We start from the raw sequence: 22,269 nt of genomic DNA on the forward strand, positions 1-22,269 counted from the left end.
AGTCCTGACTCCCAGCCCCTATCTCTAACCACTAGGGACTGTCCCCCCCACATTAAACCCCTGTGGCCCATTTCTGAGTGGCAGGGATAGCTTTCATGCCCAGTGCTCGGCTCAGGCCTGTTCTCTAGCTGGGGGTGAGCCGTGGCATGGTCCTGCCGTTAGTGCCCATAGTATCTGCGTGTGCGGCGTCTCCCCAGGCCGGATGGGAGCCCAGCTAACCTTGTACAAAGTGTTCTCAGAGCAGGCAGCCTCCACTTGCACCACGATGTAGGCGTGCAGGAAGTTGGAGGCGATCATGTCCGGCACGAAGGGCGTGTTCTCGTCCTGGAAGACGATGGCCACGATGTCGTTCCCAATGTGTCGTTTTCTCTGTAACTGAGCCAGAGGGAGGGCGTCACACACGCACCAGGCAGGTGTCAAGCACAGAACGGATTGGGGAGGGAGATGCTGGGAGATAGATCGGGGGAGGCTGGGAGCTTAGCGAGGGGCAGCATGGACATGGAGCCAGAGGGAGGGGGTGAATCCCACTGGCTGCCCCTTATTGACACCCTCCTTCCCTCTAGGCCCAGATGGGGCCTCGGCCGCTAGTGAGTCTCTTCCCTCCAGTGCGGGGCCAGGACTGGGATACAGCTCACGGGAAAGTGGCCACAGGGGGAGCAGGCCAGGGGCTGCGTGTGGAGCTGGTTTGGGGCAGAACCGCTTGGGCTGGGAGTCGAGCTGGTCCCAGTGACTGCGGAGAAGGGCCACATGTGGGTGCATGAAGAAGACGTGGGGGGTGCGCTGAGGGGTGTATGTGCACATACAGGGCTGCGGGTCTGTGCTGTGGGTATACATGCATGCTGTGGGCAGCCTTGTGGGGGGGAGGAGGTGCTGCGGGCTCTCTCTCACCTGCTGGGCATCACCCTCTGTGTAGGGCAGCTTGGTGGAGACGTGGAACATGATCTCCTTGCTGCGGAAGGTGCAGTAGACGGATTCTGTCCCCGTCTGGCCATGGGTCACGTCCAGCCCCCCCCGGAACCTGCCACCGAAGAGACACGGGCCTCAGGCAGACACCCCCCCACTCTGTCCCTCTGCCCCAGAGGTGGCAGGGAACAGCTGTGAGGCCAGGCTGATCTGTCCTGAGGAGACTCCCACAGTGCGTGGCACCGGCTCAGCACAGAGACCCCCAGTGCAGGGCAGGCTGCGCACTGGCTCGGCGGGGCCAGGCTGGCGGGAGCTCGCTCACCCCTTGAAATCCTGCAGTTGGACTTTGTGGCCCAGGAAGTCGAGGAACTCAATGAAGGCCGGGCTCTCCTCGGTGGTGCCGAACAGCTCCTCCTCGGTCGTCTACAAAACAGCAAAGCAGAGGGGTTACTACAGGGCTTAGCAGGAGCACGAAGCTGAGCCAGGCTGAGTCTGGCCCAGGCAGCCTGGCTGGATTGATGCTGAGTCTGGAAGGGGACGGGGGGGATAAAGGAACCACTGGCTGAGCTACTGCTTGCGAAGGTGCAGGGCGGAGCCTCTGCTGCCCTCCAGGATCTATGCCGTGAGCCGAGCTCTGACCGGGCGTGACCTACAGCGCCTGCCGAAGGCAGCTGCTGACATCATGTCAACCTCCAGGGCTCTCAGGAGCAGCCATTGCAAGCCATCGCTTGCACCCTGTTGCAGCCCCTCACCAACAGCCTGAATATGAATCAAGCTTCCCAGCACATCCCTGTGAGGTAGGTCGGGGTTCTCCCCATTTGACTGGTGGGGAAACTGAGGCACAGGGGACAGGACTTGCAGAAGATCACTGGACAAGCAGCGAACAGAATTGCCTTAACCATTAGGTGGCACCCCTCTCCTCCCCCCCAGTAACAGAACCAGGGCAAATGTCATGTAGCAAAGGAGGCAGCTTAGCAGGATGGCGCCACCAAGAGTGAACGGAGAATGCGGCTCCCGCCACGGCTCCGGAATCCTCTCCGGCTCTTGGTAAAGCAAACAGGCCTGTGGCTATGCTGAGATAAAAGCAGCTGGGAGGGTGCAATGCCAGGGGCACGCCTGCTGATGTGGGGAAGTCCCAGGATGCCAGGTGGGAGGGGATTTGGCAGAGCTGGTGTAAGCCCTGCTGGGTCGCTGTCTGCAGGTGGGCACCCACGGGGATGGGGACCCTTGGCTACAGGATCCACACAGTGGGGGACTCCTGGCTGTGGCCTTGCCCACTTCTGGACCTGTTGCATTCACAGCTCAAGTGGCTCATTACATCGGGTGCTTGCAAACAGGGCGGGTCTTAGGGGCAGGCGAGCAGGGCACCTGCCAGGGGCAGCACTTGGGTGTGGGAACGTGCTGAAAACATTTTCTGCCCTGGCCGGAAATCTGGCTCCAGCCGCTCCTACTTGCCAACGACCTCCCTCCCCCACTGCAGGCTGCTTAGCGGAGGGGAAAGCTGGGTGTGTGGGTTGGCAGGTTGGGGTAGCCTATCTCCCACAGGATCAATTCCCGGGCCCAGAAAGCCCGGCACCCGGTCCACAGAGACAGACCCACCTGGCCCAGCTTCTGATAGATGACACCGAACTTGAAGTGGTTGCTGAGGACGTGCTCGTCGAAGGTGACGATGAGACGGGAGGCCTGGGGAGACAGGCGAGGCTGGTTAGCAGATGGGCATCACGCCGATAACACCACAGCCCGCCCTGGGGGCGGGGAAGGGAGACCCACTGCTGGGGTTCCTGACTGCGAGGAACCCCTTGATCCAGCAGGAGGCATCTGCTCCATGCAGATTATGACGGCGACCTGGCCCTGGGGAGACTCATGATCTACTCAGGGCTAAGAGGTTGGCATGGGGCAGGTTCCCATCTGGGCTGTGGGTGGGGTGCAGAGCTGTGCAGAATCAGGATTTCAGAGGCAGTTTCATGATTTCAACATTTCTTCTGTCCCAGAATGAAAACTTCCCACAAACCAAACTTCTTGAAAGAGTATTCACTCGGGGCTGATCAAAGCACTTTGCTTCAACAAAATCTGCCCCTTTCCCTTCCCCACTCCACTTTTTGTCCCATTTTTATAATACGTGAGACTAGAAAATGACAAACAATGGATAGGAAAAGTTGTTTCGAAATGGAAAACTGAAATCCTCTGTCTGGAAAAGATTGAAACGGGGTGCTCTGAATGGACACCCCCAACCCCAGCTATGACCCTGGCTCCGTGCCTGGCAGGACATTCCCGGCCCCACACAGGGCATTTACTTTCTATTTTCCTTGGGAAACGAATTTGCCAAAAGCAATTCCATGAAATGTTTTGCTTTCTCTGAACTGATGTTTTCCGACGGAAAAACGTCCCTTTAGAAAATTTCCTCACAGCTGCAGGTGGACGAGGGGCACAGGACCAATCCTACCCAGGCAGGGCCTGGGCTGGCTCTGACAGGCTTCTCTCATTTCCAAGATCAAGGACTCTGGTTCTTGTCCCTGCCCAGGACAGGTCCAAGCCCCAACAGTCTGGAAATCCCCAGCACCTCCTGGGAACTGCACTGGCGACCAGGGGCCTGCGCAGAGCAGGGCACGTGTGGCTGGGATCCCGGGGTGCAGAGGTGCTGAGCCTTTAAAATCCTGCCCTTTGCGCCTTGATCTGCATGTGGTTACCCAGAATGCTCTTCTGCCTGTCAGCCGGTTCAGGGTGGAGTCTGAGCTCTGGGGACATGTGGGAGTGGGGGGTCTGGGATTCACCCGTGGACGCACCCCTCTTTCCTGTGGGCTGGGAAGCCAGAGTGCTGGCTGGCATCTCCCCCAGCCGGTAGACCCCAGGTATGTGCTGTGGGAGGGATGGACTCTCCTAGGTCCCGGGGCTTCGTCTGAGCCCACCTGCCCAGCCCAGATGAGTGGGAGCTTTGCTGCGGAGCAGCCGGAGCCCTGGCCGGCTCGAGGCAAGCTCCTTTCCAGGCAGACCTGCTCTTCAGCACCCCCCCATTAACTGCAGGTGCAAACCCCACCATCAGGGCCTGGGCACCAGGGGCATCTGAGCCCAGCAGTGGGGAGGCCTTCGCACTGGAGTCAGCCCCTTTATAAAACCAGCTGGTGGTGAGCACCTGGGATGGGAGTGCCTCTCCTGGGAGGGAGAAGCTTCTCCAAGCCCCGCTGGGATGGGGCCCTCCTGGCACAGCTCGGGGGCTCTGTGCTGGGCTGGGAGCACCCTGAGAAACGCTTCTCGGAGGGTCTCAGCAGTGCTGCTTCTGGCCACCGGCAAACCTTGCAAAGGCGTCAGCCAGGCTCAGGTCTACATTTGCATCAGACGTGTAGTGGCCAGTCCCAAGAGCTTGGACTGTGCTCACGGGTGTGCCCAGTCTGTCTGCCTAGTGATGGGGTTTCACTGCTGGGACCCTCCCGTGAGAACCCCCAGTGGTGAGGAGGCAGGCTGTGTGCCTGTGTGTGCGGAGAGGGCGGGGGAAGAGATGGCAAATCTCCAAGGGAGCTGTCTCAGAGCAGGTTGGCTTCCCTCTCCCCAGCCCTACCTTTGGGTACAACACCGGGTAAAACCGATCCACGTTCACGTCCTCGCAAGCCAGCTGAAACAGAGATGAGAGAGAGTGCAACTCACCCACGTGTGTGCATGCATTGGGGTGGGGGGCGCTTTACTGCTCACTGCTGGACGGGAGCAGCCATAGCCGGCATGCAGGGTTTCACGGTGATGCTCTGCTCTCTCAGGCTCCTTTCTGGGAGAGAGGCAGAGGTTCGCCTGGCTGGGCTGGGCTGGGCTCCTGCTATCTGCACATGTGTGCTCCTGTGCAGACCTTGACCTGCCCACCAGGCCGTCGGCACCCTGAGAGAGCAGGGGCCGTACAGCCACCGCGGACCCGGCCTGCCGGGTGCAGCCACTGGGCAGGCTGCAGGTAAATGATCCCACACTGGCAACAGACCCCTGGGGCCAGGAACGGTCCTGGCCCCCATGGCCCGGCCTCTCTTTGGCCCTCGGGCAGGGAGACAGGGCCTGGCCTGTGCAAAGACTGTGTGAGATCAGGGTACAGATCTCAGCCCATGGTAACACCCCGGGCACCGGAGCAGGAGGGTACCTGCCTTGGCCATCTGCACCACGTTGGGGAACTCGGTCAGGCAGGAGATGGGGATGACGTCGTGATAGGTTCGGCATCTGGTCCTGCAACAAGAGGCGCGGGTGTCATGGGACCTGTCTGGGGGTGCCAACACCCTCCCCTGGCGCCCAGCCCCCCAGCGAGGGGGAGGAGGCACAATCCAGGCTCCCCTCCCCCCGCAGCTCGTGCGTGGCCCCGGGGACCCAGAGGGCCCCGCACTCACCTGAGCAGCAGCCGCAGATGCTCCTGGTCACCGATGACATCGTACTTGAGGGAGAAGACGAGGTGCCCCAGCGCCGTGTCCAGGGAGTAGTAGTTGAAGTGCTCCTGGGGGAGAAACAGATCAGCCACCGGGGGCCAGAGCACAGCCTCCCCTGGAAGGGAGTCCCCTCTCCGGTGGCGGGCTGCCCCTGGAGTAATGGCCGCCCCTCCTGGGCTCCCACTATAGCTCGGCTCCTTGAGCAGGAGCCAAAGATTTCTGCCCCTGTTTGCTGAAAGCCCCTTGGGCCTCAGCACGGGGCAGGGTGGAGCACCCCCTCAGGGCACGGGGTGTCCCCAGTGATGCGGGGGAGGGGCAGATGATTCATACTGCGAAAGTAGGGCAATCGGCCAGTTATCTCAAGTGCCTATCCACAAATGCAAGAAGCCTGGGAAACAAGCAGGAGGAATTGGAAATCCTGGCACAGTCAAGAAACTATGACATGACTGGAATAACTGAGACTTGGTGGAGTAAGTCACATGACTGGAGCACTGTCATGGATGGGTATAAACTGTTCAGGAAGGACAGGCAGGGGCGAAAGAGTGGAGGAGTTGCACTGTATGTAAGAGAGCATTATGATTGCTCTGAGCTCCAGTATGAAACTGGAGATAAGCCAGTTGAGAATCTCTGGGTTAAGCTTAGAAGCAAGAACAATAAGGGTGATGTCGTGGTGGGTGTCTGTTATAGACCACCAGACCAGGAGGACGAGGTAGATGAGGCTTTCTTCAGTCAACTAGGGAAAGTTTCTAGTTCACAGAACCTGATTCTCATTGGGGACTTCAATCACCCTGACATCTGCTGGAAGAGCAATACAGCAGAGCACAGACAATCCAGGAAGTTTTTGGATAGTGTTGCAGACAACTTCCTGGTGTAAGTGCTGGAACAACCAACTAGGGACCGTGCTTCTCTTGACCTGCTGCTCACAAACAGGGAAGATTTGGTAGGGGAAGTAGAAGTGGGTGGCAACCTAGGCAGCCGTGACTATGAGATGGTCAAGTTCAGGATCCTGACAAAAGGAAGAAACGAGAACAGCAGGATACAGACCATGGACTTCAGAAAAGCAGACTGACTCCCTCAGGGAGCTGATGGGCAGGATCCCCTGGGAGGCTAATATGAGGGGGGAAGGAATCCAAGAGGTCTGGCTGTATTTTAAAGAAACCTTACTGAGGACACAGGAATAAACCATCCCAATGTGCAGAAAGAATAGCAAATATGGTAGGCGTCCAGCTTGGCTTAACAAAGAAGTCTTTGGTGAACTTAAACACAAAAAAGAAGCTTACAAGAAGTGGAAGCTTGGTCAGATGACTAGGGAGGATTATAAAAATACTGCTCGATCATGCAGGAATGAAATCAGGAAGGCCAAAGCACAATTAAAGTTGCAGCTAGCAAGGGATATGAAGGGGAACAAGAAGGGTTTCTACAGATATGTTACCAACAAGAGGAAGATTAGGGAAAGTGTGGGCCCCTTACAGAATGGGGGAGGCAACCTAGTGACAGAGGATGTGGAGAAAGCTGAGGTACTCAATGCCTTTGTCTTCACAGACAAGGTCAGCTCCCAGACTACTGCACTGGGCGGCACAGAATGGGAAGGAGGTGAACATCCCACAGTGCTGAAGGAACAGGTCCAAGACTATTTAGAAAGATTGGACATACACAAGTCCATGGGGTCCGATGCAATGCACCCGAGGGTGCTGAGGGAGTTGGCTGATGTGATTTCAGAGCCATTGGCTATTAACTTTGAAAGCTCGTGGCAATTGGGGGAGGTCCCTGATGACTGGAAAAAAGCAAATATAGTGCCCATCTTCAAGAAAGGGAGGAAAGAGGATCCAGGGAACTACAGACTGGTCAGCCTCACCTCAATCCTTGGAAAAATCATGGAGCAGGTCATCAAGGAATCCATTTTAAGGCACTTGGAAGAGAGGAAGGTGATCAGGAACAGTCAACATGGCTTCACCAAGGGAAAGTCATGCCTGACCTGATTGCTTTCTATGAAGAGGTGACGGGCTCTGTGGATGTGGGGAAAGTGGTGGACGTGATATACCTTGACTTTAGCAAAGCTTTTGACACGGTCTCTCACAGTATTCTTATCAGCAAGTTAAAGAAGTATGGGTTGGATGAATGGACTATAAAATGGATAGAGAACTGGCTAGAGCATAGGGCTCAACGAGTAGTGATCAATGGCTCCATGTCTGGCTGGCAGCCAGTCACAAGCGGAGTGCCCCAGGTGTCGGTCCTGGGGCTGGTTTTGTTCAACATCTTCATTAATGATCTGGAGAATGGGGTAGATTGCACCCTCAGCAAGTTTGCAGATGACACTAAGCTGGGGGGAGTGGTAGATACCCTGCAAGGTAGGGATAGGATACAGAAGGACCTAAACAAACTGGAGGATTGGGCCAAAAGAAACCTGATGAGGTCAACAAGGACAAGTGCAGAGTCCTGCACTTAAGACGGAGGAATCCCATGCACAGCTACAGACTGGGGACCGACGAGCTAGGCAGCAGTTCTGCAGAAAAGGACCTGGGGGTAACAGTGGATAAGAAGCGGGATATGAGTCAGCAGTGTGCCCTGGTTGCCAAGAAGGCTAATAGCATATTGGGCTGCATTAGTAGGAGCATTGCCAGCAGATTGTGGGAAGTGATTATTCCCCTCTATTCAGCATTGGTGAGGCCACATTTGGAGTATTGTGTCCAGTTTTGGGCCCCCCACTACAAAAAGGATGTGGACAAGTTGGAGAGAGTCCAGCTGAGGGCAACAAAAATGATTAGGGGGCTGGAACACAGGACTTATGAGGAGAGGCTGAGGAAACTAGGCTTGTTTAGTCTGCAGAAGCGAAGAATAAGGGGGGATTTTATAGCAGCCTTTAACTACCTGAAAGGGGGTTCCAGAGAGGATGGAGCTAGGCTGTTCTCAGTGGTGGCAGATGACAGAACAAGGAGCAACGGACTCAAGTTGCAGTGGGGGAGATCTAGGTTGGTCATTAGGAAAAAGTTTTTCACTAGGAGGGTGATAAAGCACTGGAATGGGTTACTTAAGGAGGTGGTGGAATCTCCATCTTTAGAGGTTTTTAAGCTGTGGCTTGACAAAACCCTCGCTGGGATGATATAGCTGAGGTTAGTCCTGCTCTGAGCAGGGGGTTGGACTAGATGACCTCCTGAGGTCCCTTCCAACTCTATGATTCTATGTGCAGCCTGGCAGATGAGGGCGCAGCTGGTGCCAGAGGAGCCCTGGCTCCCCAGCCACTGTCCGCATGAACTGGAGCAGGCTGGGACCTGGAGGTGCCTTCAAGGGGGTTCAGACGCTCTGACACAGTGACACCACAGGCCTTTACCAAGTGCCCCCCGTGATTCTCTGCATATGCCTGAGAGGTGCCAGGAGCAGCTGCACTGCGGGATCCACCACATAGCGCAACTGCTCCCTCCGTGATCGCAGCGCAATGGGTCAGCCTTGCCCATGGGGGGATATTTTCTGCAGTAAAAGCGAGGAGGGTGGTGTGACCCCCTGTGCCTGAAATCAACACCCCAGAAATGCCAAATTCACCAAGGTCATATAATTACGATCCGTGCTGTGCAAGCTCCGCCTTGTCTTGATCGTCTGAACATTAACATCCTGTTGCACTGCAAGTGCTGCCACAGTGTGTGACGTTATCAAATCTCGGTGTAATGGCACTAGAACATACTGCAAGGTAGGAAACTCCCACAAACAGCCTCTCAGGAATCCCCCTGGAGCGGCCAGCCAGCCTCGATGGCTCGCTCGCCCATTCAGAAATAGATTCCACTACCTGGAATTGTGACAGTGGAGGCTTTGCTGTAGGAAGCACGTTCACAATGGGGCTGGACTGACCAATGAGGACGAACAAGCGCCCAGGTCATGAGCCCTGATTGGGCTAGTTAGAATGGACTATAAAAGGGGGAGCCTGACATCATCACACTTGGCTTCCCTCTCCCCAGTCCCCAGCTCAACCAGTGAAAGGTCATGGGGAAGACAAAAGGATGTTGAAGGGGGTGGGCAGCCCAGGCAAGGCAGGCTGCCCAGCCTGTATTTAAGAAACTGCTTGTACCAGCTAATGAGGGTGAGCATTGCGCATTCAAATCTTGGCAGCGTGGAGAACTTCCACTGCGATCTGATCTTTATTTCATTTAGTAACGACCTTTGATCTCTGTACATTTGCTCCTTGTAATCACTTAACTATTAATCACTATTTTCCTGTAGTTAATAAACGTGCTTAATGTTTTATCTCAGCCAGTGTGGTCTCGAAATGGCGTGTCTAGGAATCTTAGCTCAGTAACAAAAGCCGTTACACGTCTTCCTCACAACGAAGGGGGAATGGATTGATTTATATAACTGGGGGGATAGTCTCCTCCTGGTGAAGTTCTTACAAACTGTGTGTGGGGGGGTGGTACTTGGCTGGTGCCACTCTATTGTTGGTTCGTCAGTGGCTAGACAAGGCACTCATATAACTAAGGGCTGGTCCACACTACGCAGCTTTTGGCGACGAACCAGTGGTGCTGCACACACTGCAGTGCTGCCCCACCGACAGAGCTCCTCTGCTTTGGCGACAAAATAAAACCACCTTGACCAGAGGCACAGAGCTTTTTGCACAAAGTTAGCGCTACAAAGTGTCAGTGGAGACGCTGTGCACCGCAACTGGGCTTCAGGAGCTATTGCACAGTGCCCGCCCTGACCGCTCTGCTCACTGGTCTGACCTCCGCTGCGCTGCCCCATATCCAGCTACACAAGCCAGCGCCCCTCCCCTGTCAAAGCCCCGCAAGTTTTGACATTGCTCAGCATGGAGGCAGCTCACACAGCTACTGCCCAGCTGAGCCTGCCGGCTCCGGGCAGTAAACAGGCTCCTGCCTGGACTGCAGGGCAGGGTGGATCATCCTCCGGGGTCTGGGGGGAGCAAAGGCTGTGAGAGAACTCGGAGGGACTCAATCCCGCTCTCCTACAGCCAGCATGCAGGAAGCGCAGGGGAGAGAGACTCCTGATGTGCTTTGCAGAGCCAGGGAGGAGGCGGGGCCTGATGTCCAGGTGTCGTCGTCCTCCTCCCTCCCCCCGCCGGTGTACAGGTCTCTGCTGAGCTGGGGTGGAGGGACAGGGGGACACCAGCTGTCTATGCACCAGTTTCTACCTCAGGATTGGTTGCGTCCAGCTGCTGTCAGAACTTAAAGAGAGCGTGCGACACACTTACTATCCCCCAACACACACTGTCTGTGTCTCTCACACACACATTCACTCCCTGTCAACACTCTCCCCCCTACCCCCCGACACACACACTTCTGTGGGCTTCTTGTGTGTGTGTGTGTTTGGCTGACAGGGCCGTTGCTGGCATCTAGCAGGATGCCCATGGAAGGCTGGGATTCAGAAACCCTCACCCTGTGATGCTGGGCCTGCCCCACGAGGCACTGCAAACCCTTCCCAAAGCACCCTGCGGGCAGTTGCACAGGGGGATGGCTACCCACAGTGCACTGCTCCCCATGTGGATGCAAGTGCTGGTAGTGTGACATAAGGAGCGTAGTGAGGACATGCAAGTGTGGGTTAATGATAGCGGTGGCTGTATGCCAGCATAATTTGTGTCGAGAAAACTCTGTAGTGCAGACAAGGCCTAAGTTGGACGTGCCTGTGCCTGCAGATGGCTGTGGAAGGCCTTGTCTACACTAGCACTTATGGTGGCAAAACTTTTGTTGCTCAGGAGTGTGAAAAAAACACCCCCTCAGCAACACAAGTTTTGCCAGTATAAACGCTTGTGTGGACAGTGCTATGTTGGTGGGAGACGCTCTCCCACTGGCACAACTACTGCCGCTTGTTTAGGTGGTTTTATTGTGGCAGGGGAGATCTCTCTCCCGTCGGCATAACACGGACACACAAGCGCTCTGACAGCGGCACAGCTTTAATACAACTGTGCCGCCGCAAGTTTTAAGTGTAGACTAGCCCTTAGTGTAACTTGCTGACAGCATCCCAGAGTGAGAGGCAGCCCAGGTACAGCAGAGTGTGAAGCTGTGCAGGCTGCTGGGCTAGGTGATCACAGCACCCCGAGGGGTTTACTGTCTGCTTGTCACTAGTGAGGCATTGCAAGGGACAGCCCAGGCTGCAGAGTGAAGAGGGCGCAGTGCTCCTACAGGTTTCAGGTTGCACCCCAGAGGACCCCATCACAGGTGAGACCCAGAGGGAAGAGCTGACACCCAGGGAGCAAACCCTATACACAGGGTGAGTCGGCCACACCCCTAAAGGTGCTGTCTATTTCCAACACCTGCAGAGCGTGGGCTGCCAATCACATGCCTTTGGATTTGAGTGCCATCCCTGGGACCAGGGGCTGGTGGGCACGGCCCTGGCCACGTTACAGAGGGATTAGCCGACTCCCACCATGCGACTGGGGATGTGCAATAAAAATCCATTCCTCTGCAGTGCTAGAGGGCGTCACTCTTTATCCCCAGAACGCTTCTCCCCACCAAGATACCAGTGGTGGCCAAAACACGGTGATGCAGACAGCAACACGCTCCAATCAGGAAAAGTCGCAATTCCCCGAAGCCCTGCTGGGGTTGGCAGGAGCACAGCGCAAACAGACAGCTGAGTCCAAGGAGCATTTAAACTGTGCGGGACGGTGTGACGAAGTGGAGATATTCTTAATGCTTTTTTGGAATACTGTGCACGTGCCTCAGTTTCCCCCAGGTGTTACTCATGTATTTCGGTGACAGGCTCAGGGTGTGATCATTGCAGAGACCACTAGAGGGCAGGTGGGCTTCCCTCTAGCTCAGTGGTTCCCAACCTTTCTGGCTCGATGGCCACAAATATAATTTTTACAACACTGAAGGGCCACTAGTGTCTGCCAGCAGCCCTCCCACGCCACTGCAGCCAGAGGGAAGGAGTTCAGCGAGGAGGAACTCTCGTCCCCTGGCTGCAGCAGGGACCCCAGCACCTACAGACCCAGGCAGAGCACTTTGCTGTGCTCCTTGATACAGCCCGGGGGGGCGGGAAGTGCTGATCTCTCCTCCCCTTGGCTGCAGCAAGGAGCCTGCACTGGCAACGCACTCCGCCTGGGTACTTAGGCAGCAGCTCCCTTCTGCAGCCAGCGGGAGGGGAGCCGCGGGCCACTCTGCAAGACCATGGGTTGGGAACCACTGCTCTAGCTGCACGTGCACAGACAATGGCCAGGACTCCTCTTCCCTTTAGCCAACCAGCTGCGACAGGCTGCAGCAGGTTGCGGCAGGCAGAGACAAAGAGAGGTGACCACTTTGCCTGGGAAAGAGAACAGACTGGGAGGAGCAATTGGCAGGAATCTCCAGGAGCAGAGCCCAAGGATGGGGCTCTGCAATTTCCCCAGCTGGTCGCTGCTGCAACTTTCTGATTCATCTGCTAACAAAGTCTTTCTACGCTGTGATCGTGAGAACAAATAAACCCTCCTGACTTCCACACTGGCTGGGAATCGCTTCTGACTGCAGGCAGGTGCATGGCCCTTTGGGGGTGTGGAAGAGCTCCCCAGGCTCCCATCCAGGGGGACTCACAGGGGAGCTCAGGCAGAGCAGGGGTGCTGAATGCTCCGGGGCCAGATTTGGGAGGTGGCTGCACTGGTGCGAGGGGCCCTGAGGGGAGATCCCGACCACTAGAGTCATGTCTGGCTTCACCCTAAGTGCTTCCAGAGCCCTGATCCTGTGGGACTCCGTCTCAGGCAGATACAGCCGAGCTGCACAGCAGGAAACAAGGCACCAGGGCACATGCTCTGCTTGACCGGCAGCAGCAGAAGGGATGTAGCAATGCAATGGTAGGGATGGGCTCTCGCTGTTGGCACAGGTGCATGGATAATTCATGCTAGGGTGGCTCAGGGCCAGTCCCCGCGGAACAGACAGGCTGTGCCCAGGCACCAGGAAATCAATCCCAGCTGCAAGGGGTGCAGAGTAGCAACAGCAAGTAAATACTCCAGCAAACAGCATGAGATCCTTGGCAAACAGAGCTGGGGCTTCAGCCCCCACCCTGACAGAAACCCTGGGGCCCCCAGACCATGGCCTGGGCTTTACCAGGCTTAGGCCTGTTTGATGGAGGATTAACTGAGCAGTGCTGCTGATCCAACCGTGCGGCCTCTTCTAAGCAGCTAGCAGCAATCCCAGGAGCCTGTGATTCGTCCTGCAGGGGCTAGAGAAAGAGCCACTTCACTCCCCCTCAGCTATCCCCGTCCTGTGCTTGTGGGGTGGCAGAGGTGGCCTGAAGCCAGCTTTGAACTCCCCCTATTCTGCGACCTGCCCAGCCCATAGTGTAAGTTAGAGCAGCCTCAGGGCTGCTCCACCTTGCGCTCATTTCCCATGGCCCCTTCTGGGCCCTGGGCAGCAGAGAACAGCTGTAGAGCCGCATATGCCAGCTATGCTCCTGGTCCACCCCTATGCCAGGGGCTGGGAGAGGGGCTGGCACAGAGCCTTGACACCAGCAGAGCACTGGTCGGGGAGACCCCCCCACCTAGGGCAGATTTTCAGGAGGCCGTTTCTGCTCCCTTAAAGCCTCCTTTACATCCCTAGAGCATCTTAAAGGGGCCTCAGCACAACTGATAACCAGGCCCCAAAACTGGATCCGAACGCTATCAGGATCCGCTCCATCCCTGAACCCTAAGGAAATTGGCTGACCCCCCAGCCGGATATCACCTGGGATCTGGTTAACTTCCAGGCCCGCTGGGGAGTGCTGGGCCTGGGAGGAGGGGGCAGGAATCTGGGCGGGGCAGGACTCTGGTATCTGAAATCAGACTGTGGTTTTGTGTTAAGGAGCCCTGACGCTGGGACATCCCAGGTCACCACTGCTTCACCAAGCCCCTTTCCCCAGACAGAATGTAGGCAAGGGCCCTTCTTTTCTGTGCTCCAACACCATGAATCACAGCCCCTTTGTCCTGTTCACGTGGGAAATTTGCCACAGGAATTTCTCAGGGGCCCACTGGGGCTTGTTTGGGTGTCCTTGGAGAGAACACACGGGTTAGCCCCAGCATGGGCTGTCCCCAGCCTGGAAAGGAATCAGAGCCACATTACGAGCCGGCTGCAACATCCATTGAAATCGGGGAGTGTGACTGTGAGTCCCACAAGCAACTGCCGGAGTCAGGAAAACCAGGAAATCACCAGCTAAGGGACTGAGAATGGCCAGTTAGTGCTAAAAGGTGGTGCCCAATGAGTGGCCTGGACCATCTCCCCGCTGGGTCCGGGTCAGGGTTGGGCCAGGGGGCGGAGGGAGGAAAGGGTGCTTACCTTGCCCAGGAAATGCTTCCTATAGATCCTGGCTGTGTGGTTACATTCCAGTTTCACCTTGGAGGTTGGGGACGGAAGCGGCTCGGTTTCGGGGATGCTGCTCAGCTCGTGGTTGGTGCCTTCGATCCAGTAGCCCCCGAACTGCGGCAGCAGGATGAGGGGGAAGGGCCCCTTGCGCCCCAGCACCTGGTGGGAGAGGGGAGGCCGTGAGACCACGCTGGGCATCTTGACCTGCTCTCCAGAGATGCTCAGCCATCCCGTTATGGAGGACGACAGCCCACAGAGCACCACCCACGTGTTGGTGTCCAGCATCTCTATGATGCCTCTCCTCCCAAAGGGGCTTTGCGGCGTCTGCTCTGGGGTGGAGCGCAGCAGCTGGCGGCAGGCAGCGGCTCCAGCCAGCCATGGGGGGAGTGGAGGAATGGGACGCAGGGAGGCACTGAGGGAACAAGGTGGTGCTCACGAGACAGGAACGAGGCCCCTCTCCTGCAATGGGGACCATGGGATCAGCAATGACCCATGCGGGGCCAGGCATCATCCTTTACTGGTCCAACTCCTGCCCTGCTGAGGTAACAAAAGCCCCTCTCCCGCAGCACTCTCATATCCTGGGACCAACCCAGCTGCACCAACTCTGCCAACTGCAAGGGGGACGTTGTCAGCACAGCAGCCCATGGGTGCCAGGCTGGGGCATTTGGGGAGAAGAGCATCCCCTACTGGCTAATCAACACCCTCTCAGCTTGCCCAGCCAGGCCCGACTCGACGTAGCTCCGGAGAGCTGCTCAGCTCCTAGCCCTCGGCTGCAGACAGGCCTTGGGGGTGCACCAGCAGGCTTCCAAAAGAGGGGTGGACTGAACCCTCTTACCTTGTAACTTGCCCTATAGCAAGACAGTGGGGGATTAGTGGTTAGCACATTGCACTGGGGCTCAGGAGACTTGATTCTATTCCCAGCTCTACCCCTGGCCTGCAGGGTGACCTTGGGCAAGACCCTTCCCCTCTCTGTGCCTCAGTTTCCCCATATGTAAAAGGGAGATAATGATCCCATCCTCCTCTGTAAAGCCCCTGAAGGCATCTGGGTGGAAAGCGAGATTGAAGAGTTATGGACTGTTCTCAGAGCGGACCCATGGTTAGAGCTGAGATACGCCGCTCCCTAAGAAAGCAGCTGCATCTGGCCCGGGGGAGCTTTGCAGGAATTGGCTGATGGGGGAGGCAGCTGCATTTCAGTAGGAGGCACTTCCCTCCTGGTCTCTAGTGAACCAGGTCCCTGCCTGCTGCTGGAGGGATGGATACCCCTTCCAGACAAGCAGCTAAGGTGGGGCCAGGCTAGTGGTTGGTAAAGACCCTGAGGTCCTTTTCCTACGAGATGGATTCCCGGCCTTGGCACCCCGGCTGGTAACAATGTCAGCCAGCCACCCTTTGTTACATGCCCACCGAGATTCCAAGGGAGCTGGTGGGTTCCCGGTGCCCCTGTGGGTTGGCACCATCCCTACAAGTGTCCCGAGTGCACCCATGCAGAGTTGCAGGGCTGGCAGGTCACACGTAACAAAGAGAGGCAAGTGCCTGGGATGCCACAGAACAGTCTGCCCCTCCCTGGTTGGCCCCTCGTCTGTTACTGCACTCCCTACCCCGGCCTCTTCAGTCCATCTGTCTCTTAATCCCATATACTCGCTACGCCTTCTTCCACAGGGACGCCCTTCCAGGATAGCCACTGCCCTTCTCTAGACCTGCCCTGCTGCAATGCCAGTGGTGGATGGCTGGGCAGAGCAGGCACATAGAGCTACCCGTCCCCCCACCCTGCCTTTGTCACATCTCTTAGACTGGCAGCTCCTTGGGGCACAGACTGTGCTTCGCACCTTGTATGTGCACCTGACCCGCTCCGGTCTCTGCGGCAAGGTAACTATTACACAAACAGAAGATGTGCTGATGGGACAGCGACAGGCGCCCTCCCTCGTTACCTCATGGACGCTGGGATATGGGATATAATCCTCTTCAGTCTGAAAAACACAAACACGCCAGAGACTCATTGAACTGGAGAGTCAGCCCTGTGTGTGAGCCAGGCCTGTTGCCACCCACCCGAGACCCACTCCCCCAGCCTGGCCTGGGCTAGCTCCCAGGACCTGCCAGACGGAGGAGAAGAGGCTCACCCCCCAAAGCCAGTGTCCACACCTCCCCAGGGGGACAGAGCTGAGAGGCAGAGCAGTTTGGGGCACGTAGCTGTAGTATAGACAAGTCTCTGGCACCACGGGAGCTGAACTGGTGCAGAACAGTAGGGCCCAGTGTTTCCAGGGTGGGTGCATCACCGTAGAAAGTGGCGCTGCAGACGGCAACTGGGAGACATTCGAACGCAGAGCAAACATCCCTGACGGGCCAGGCGGGACCCAGGCAACCCAACAGGCCCCAGCCCTCTGCGGAGGCCACTGGGGAGCTGTGGCTTTGCACAGAGCCAGGCAGGTCATTGGACAGAGGCTATCATGAGGGGCGTCAGCAGGCGGATGTAGCAGGGTCCCCAGAACTGGAATAGCTGAGCGAGCTGTGGGGCAGGACGAGGGGCGTTGGCAGAGCTGGGGGGTAGGACTGGAAAAGCGAGGAGGGCTGGCGTTCAGGGGCTGGGAGCCCTGTATAGCTCCTGCTGAACTGCCCTCAGTGCCGGGGTCTTCTCCAGCTAGCGCTCGGCACCTAGCTCCTGGGATCCACGCATGGTGCAGAGGGCACCCCAGCATGAGCGGGTAACCCCGAGTGCACTGGGGTGGGACGAGCCGGTACCCCTGCCCCCATGCAACATCCTCTGGGGCCTACCTTGAGAGGTGGAGGGAAGGCGCAACGCTGTTCGTCCATTCTGCTTCCCTGCAAGAGACAACAAGGAAGAGGGAGACGGTGGGTGGCACTGAGCACAGACCTGGCACCCGAGTGCATGTTTGCTCTGCGGGTGGGGGCTGCTTCCTGCTTGGCACAGATCCACAGGCAGCTGTGTGTCCCGGCTGCGTGGCTGCCCCTGCTCTGTGTCCTCGGCCGAGTCAGCTGGCAGGACGGGCTGCGTGTGCCCACCTGCAGCAGCGCCTGGGCCCGCGTGCGTGTATTCAGGGCTGTGTGGGGCAGTGGGCGTCACCATGTGTCTGTGTGCGTCTGTCTCTAACGAAGGGCTGCAGCACATCAGGGCAGTGACAAGACCCAGGCTGCACCGGGGTCACTGATTAACTGCCCACCAGGAAGCCATTCAGCTCTGCTCACTAGGAGGGCGCCGCTTCCTGGAGGTCTTGGTGCCTTGCACGCTGCTGATAAGGACACTGTGGCTTGGCTGGAGAGCTGGGCTTCAGCCTACTGAACCTTTCGGGCCAGGCCGGGCCAGCAAGGCCTGGTTCCCAGTCTGGGGCCCCACTGCTCTGCAGCCTCTGCTTGGTGCCAGCCGAGCCGGCTCAGAAATGCTGATTGCCACTTGGTGATGACTGATCAGCTTCATTCTCAGTCCCAGACAGGGACCCTGGAGAGATCCCTCCCGAGGGCCTTTGTAGAGAGCACCATGGGTTTGCAGGGTCACAGGGCCCCATCTCCCCTGGCTCAGCTCAACACTGCCTCATACACACTGTCCAAGCCCGTCTGAGCCCTGAGTCCAGGGGCTGCTAACACCAGGGAAGACAGGCCTGGCACAGGGGCCCTGCTGGATCTTCCATCCCAGCTGGGGTGTAGGGCAGGGAGCTCCCGGGATGAGATGGGCCCAGTGCAGTGACCAGCTGGGATTCCCCCCAAAACCAGCCTCCACTTCTTGGCTCCCCAGAGCCCCATGTCCCTGAGTGCAGCCCACGCACCCCCTAGCGTGCATTGCACCTGCTCCCTTCTGCTCTGCTCTGCTCTGCTCAGCCAGCCGTGGGCCCAGCCCCAGGGAGGCAACTCACCTGCATCTTTTCAATCATTTCAAACAACTCTGAGGTCTGCAAGAGAGAGAATGGAGCCAGGGTCAGCACGAAGAGCTGGGGCCCACTGCCCTGCCCTGCAATCCCAGCAGCACAGCTACAGGCCTTCAGTGCCCTCCATGGGCTAGCCAGGCTGCCCTCCTCAGCCTGGGGCAGGCAGGCTGGGCTGGAGGAGGCCCTGGCACAGCCTGGGCAAAGACTCGGGGGGGAGGCGGTTCAAAGCAAAGTCAGAGACTTTGTCAGAGACAGAGACCATCAGAGACAGCCTGAGTTCCAGCCAGGCCCCAGCCCCTGCCCCCAGCCTAGCCTCACTCCTCCAGCTGCCCCCCACTCCCCTTCCATCCCTCACTAACTGCTGACACCCCCCACAGCCAGGGGATTCCCTCCCCAGCTGACTCTGAGCTCAGGGGCTCCCAGCAGGGCCAGCCTGTCAGTGAGTCACGCTGGCTGTGTGTCCAGGTGTAATCCTCCCTGTGGGGACAGATCTGGCCCTGCCCCTTGTCCCAAATGGGACTAGATCTGCCCCCCTTTTCAGGCCATCTGGCCCTGCCCCAGGGGATTGTCTGGCCCAGTGATTGGGCTCTGGTATTAAGTGCTGGATTTCCCAAAAGACACTTTACACGGAGCACCCCAGTGCGCCTTGCTCTTTGGACACAAGCATGGGCTGGAGGCCAGGGGAGCTCGCAACGGGGCAGCCCCCCCACCCGCAAACACTTACTGAGATACACACATGCATGTCCACCGTGTGCAGGGTTATTCATGCACAGACACACATCTATAAACACACACACGCTTGTATCAAGATACAACCATGTTAATGGGCACGTGACCAAACACTTGCCCAGGAATCCACACACACAGAGAGAGAGACACAAACATACACAAGGAGAGACACACACACACACAGGGAGAGAGACAAAAACACTCCCCCCCCGTAAACACATATACACCCAGACACTCCTGAACATGGACACACCTACCAACATGCATGTGCACACACAGGCACCCCCACACTACGGACACATTTGTACACACCCGCATTCTCACATGCATTCACACACACACACACACACACACACACACACACACACCCACGTGCACACACTCGGGCCCGGGTGCCTGCTCACCCCAGGCGGCAGGGCTACGACTTTCCCTTCTAACACAAGCCATCGCCCCGAGTTACTTTCCTTGGCAGCGGCTCAGAGGTTGGCAGGGCGGAAAGGCTGGGACACAGAGCCCTGAACTTCAGATGAAACAGCTGGACTGGAAAGGCCCCTCACTGATTCGGGGCTCCCCCCGCCCACCCGATCTCCCTTCGGGCCAGCTCCTCTCACTGCCCCTCCACCCAGCATCCCTGCTGCCCTTTCTGTCACCCCCCCACCGCCAAGCTGGTCTGCACGGCTGACTTCCCAGTGCCAGGAGTCACTGCCAGGGCACCGCCCAAGCCAAGCCCAGCTGTGTGTTCCTGCCACGCTGCCCCGGACGGAGCCACTCACATTCCAGCTGTACTTGACTGAGTCACTCCTGGGCAGCCCCGGCGCACCAGAGGAGATGGGCCGCGGCCGAGCCATCCTGACAGGCTGGAGAACCGGGCACTGCCCCACACGCCGCACGAGCCCCGGCTGCTCTGAGCTCCTGGGGCGGCCAGCCCCCGCACCTCAGTCCCGGATCCCGGGAGGGAGGCGTGGAGGTGAGCAGGGCTCGCCCAGTGCTGGGATTCGCTAGCACTCAGCTCCATGTGTACTTTATGGGCGTGGAGCCAGGTGCAGCAGGGAGCCGTGCCAAGGGGCAGGTCTTGGTGCTCCAGCCTGCCCCAGGCTTTGCAGAGCAGACAGGCGAGCTGGCTGCGGATCACCCAGACGGCCAGGTGTCTCCGCCACGATGGCTCCCAGGCCTTCACTGGAAGAGACCACAGCTCAGCCCAGCCCACGCAAACCTCTGCGCCCAGCCACAGCCCTGCCTGCCCCTGGGTCTCCAACCCCCACCCCTGTTGAGGGGTCATGTGGCTGGCAGGCAAGGCAAGGCTCCCCAGTCCAACAGCCCTCGCCACAGGGCAGCAGCATCCACTAGGCCAGCCAGCCACCATCACTCCTCCTGTGGGGCCCCACTCCCCACCTTGCCTAGCCCCACTGATCCAAAACTGTCCCCCAAGAGGATCAGGATGGTCTAGTGCAGTGGTTCCCAACCCAAGGCCTGCAGGCCACTTTCAAAGTGATCCGCTGCTCCCCTCCCGCTGGCTGCAGAAGGGAGCCACTGCCTAAGGACCCAGTGAGATGAGCCTTGGATCTTGGCGGGATCTCCGTGCAGCATCAGTCATTCCATCAGGCCAGGATCTTGGAGGGAAGCGGTTGGCAGTAGTGGTGTAGCTATTAGCCACGTGTGGGTAATTAAAGCAATTAGCAGGCTGCAGCCACAAATCTCCCAACTGCGAGGCACTGTGAGCAGAGCCAACGTGTTTCATGGGTGCAAACAAGGGGGAAACAGGTCCCCTGGCAAGTCTTGTGCAGCTTGTGATACACGGGACCGGAGAACAAAGCTATAGGAACGGCTGAGAGTCAAGGTATTACATCTAGCCCATGTACGTCACTCTAGATACTACATGTTAGAAAAAGCAGCAGATAATCCCTGCACATCCCACAGCGCTTTATACAGGTATATACAGGATTCATTTCACCCACCAGTGAAAGGCAGCCACCTCTGGGGAGGAATGCAGCAGCCACTCTCTACAACACTCTACGACATTCTAGGACAGGCAGGGAAGGAGAATACAAGCCACCTCCAATTAAACTGAAGGAGGGCGAATTTAGATAGGAAGAATGTAGTTACTGCCCATTGTAGTATGTCCAGGAGAGCAGCAATAATGATCCAGCTTACGTGAACAGTCCCATGGAATCTTTAATGACATGTGCTCAGCGCTTTGGTTCTGCAAGCTAACGCTACACATTTTCATAGGGTTAACCATGACTGTTTACAGCTAGGAACAAAAAATGGTGGCTAGGGGCTCGTCCTGGGAAGCAGCGACTCTGAAAGAGATCTGGGGCTCTGGGGGTGATCAGCTGAACATGAGCTCCCAGTGCGGCATGGTGGCTAAAAGGGACTGGCACAATCCATGGATGCCTAAACAGGGGAATCGCTAGTAGGATATTTTGCCTCTGTATTTGGCACTGGCATGACCACTGCTGGAATCCTGTGTCCAGTTCTGGTGCCCACAGTTCAAGAAGGATGTTAATAAATTGGAGAGGGGTCAGAGAAGGGCCACAAGAATGATTAAAGGATTAGAAAACCGGCCGTGTAGTGACTGATCTCCTTGAGTCGATCTATTTAACTTAACAAAGGGAAGTTAAGCGGTGACTTGATCACAGTCTGTAAGTACCTACATGGGGAACAAATATTTAATAATGGGCTCTTTGGTCTAACAGAGAAAGGCCTAGCACGATCCCGTGCTGAATCTACACAATTTCAGATGGGAAATAAGGCATACATTTTTGGTACATTTTTGACGAGAGGGTAATTAACCACTGGAATCATGTACCAAGGGTCAGGGTGTATTCTCCATCACTGATCATTTTTTAATCAAAATTGGGTGTTTTTCTAGAAGATCTGCTTGAGGAATTACTGTATGGCAGGCTTCTAGCCTGGGTTATCCAGGGGGTCAGGCTAGATGGTCACTATGAGCCCTTCTGGCCGTGGACGCTATACGCACAGGACAGTGACCCAAAGCTAACAAAGGGAAAAGCGCCTTCTACTGAATCTCCACCTGCACCTCTGCAGCAACCAGTTTTCCTTGGTCTCCCATCCAAGTACCAGCCAGGTTCCACTGCCAAGTAGCCTGGCCACAGGCCAGTGGGCTATGAGTGTGGG

At 57.1% G+C, this 22,269-nt stretch overlaps 1 protein-coding gene across 3 annotated transcripts in view; it reads right to left on the reverse strand.

Moving 5' to 3' along the window:
• Window positions 1-22,269, reverse strand: part of RAP1GAP (RAP1 GTPase activating protein) — a 117,044-nt gene that overhangs the window by 21,775 nt on the left and 73,000 nt on the right. For 2 of the 3 annotated variants that reach the window (XM_067567001.1, XM_067566998.1), the window contains 11 exons: window positions 18,391-18,426; window positions 17,297-17,344; window positions 16,456-16,494; window positions 14,504-14,689; window positions 5,256-5,359; window positions 5,019-5,097; window positions 4,457-4,510; window positions 2,503-2,586; window positions 1,226-1,326; window positions 889-1,018; window positions 220-375 (listed from right to left, as the gene is read on the reverse strand). In XM_067567001.1, coding sequence (XP_067423102.1) covers window positions 220-375; window positions 889-1,018; window positions 1,226-1,326; window positions 2,503-2,586; window positions 4,457-4,510; window positions 5,019-5,097; window positions 5,256-5,359; window positions 14,504-14,689; window positions 16,456-16,494; window positions 17,297-17,344; window positions 18,391-18,408 — 999 coding nt within the window. In that variant the 5' untranslated portion in view covers window positions 18,409-18,426. The remainder of the gene's footprint in view (window positions 1-219; window positions 376-888; window positions 1,019-1,225; window positions 1,327-2,502; window positions 2,587-4,456; window positions 4,511-5,018; window positions 5,098-5,255; window positions 5,360-14,503; window positions 14,690-16,455; window positions 16,495-17,296; window positions 17,345-18,390; window positions 18,427-22,269) is intronic. The other variant, XM_067566999.1, reaches the window with a different exon arrangement.

Source organism: Emydura macquarii, unplaced genomic scaffold (assembly GCF_026122565.2).
Source record: "Emydura macquarii macquarii isolate MOO-44397 ecotype Brisbane River unplaced genomic scaffold, CSIRO-AGI_Emac_v2 contig_2768, whole genome shotgun sequence".
Classification (NCBI taxonomy): Eukaryota; Metazoa; Chordata; order Testudines; family Chelidae; genus Emydura; species Emydura macquarii.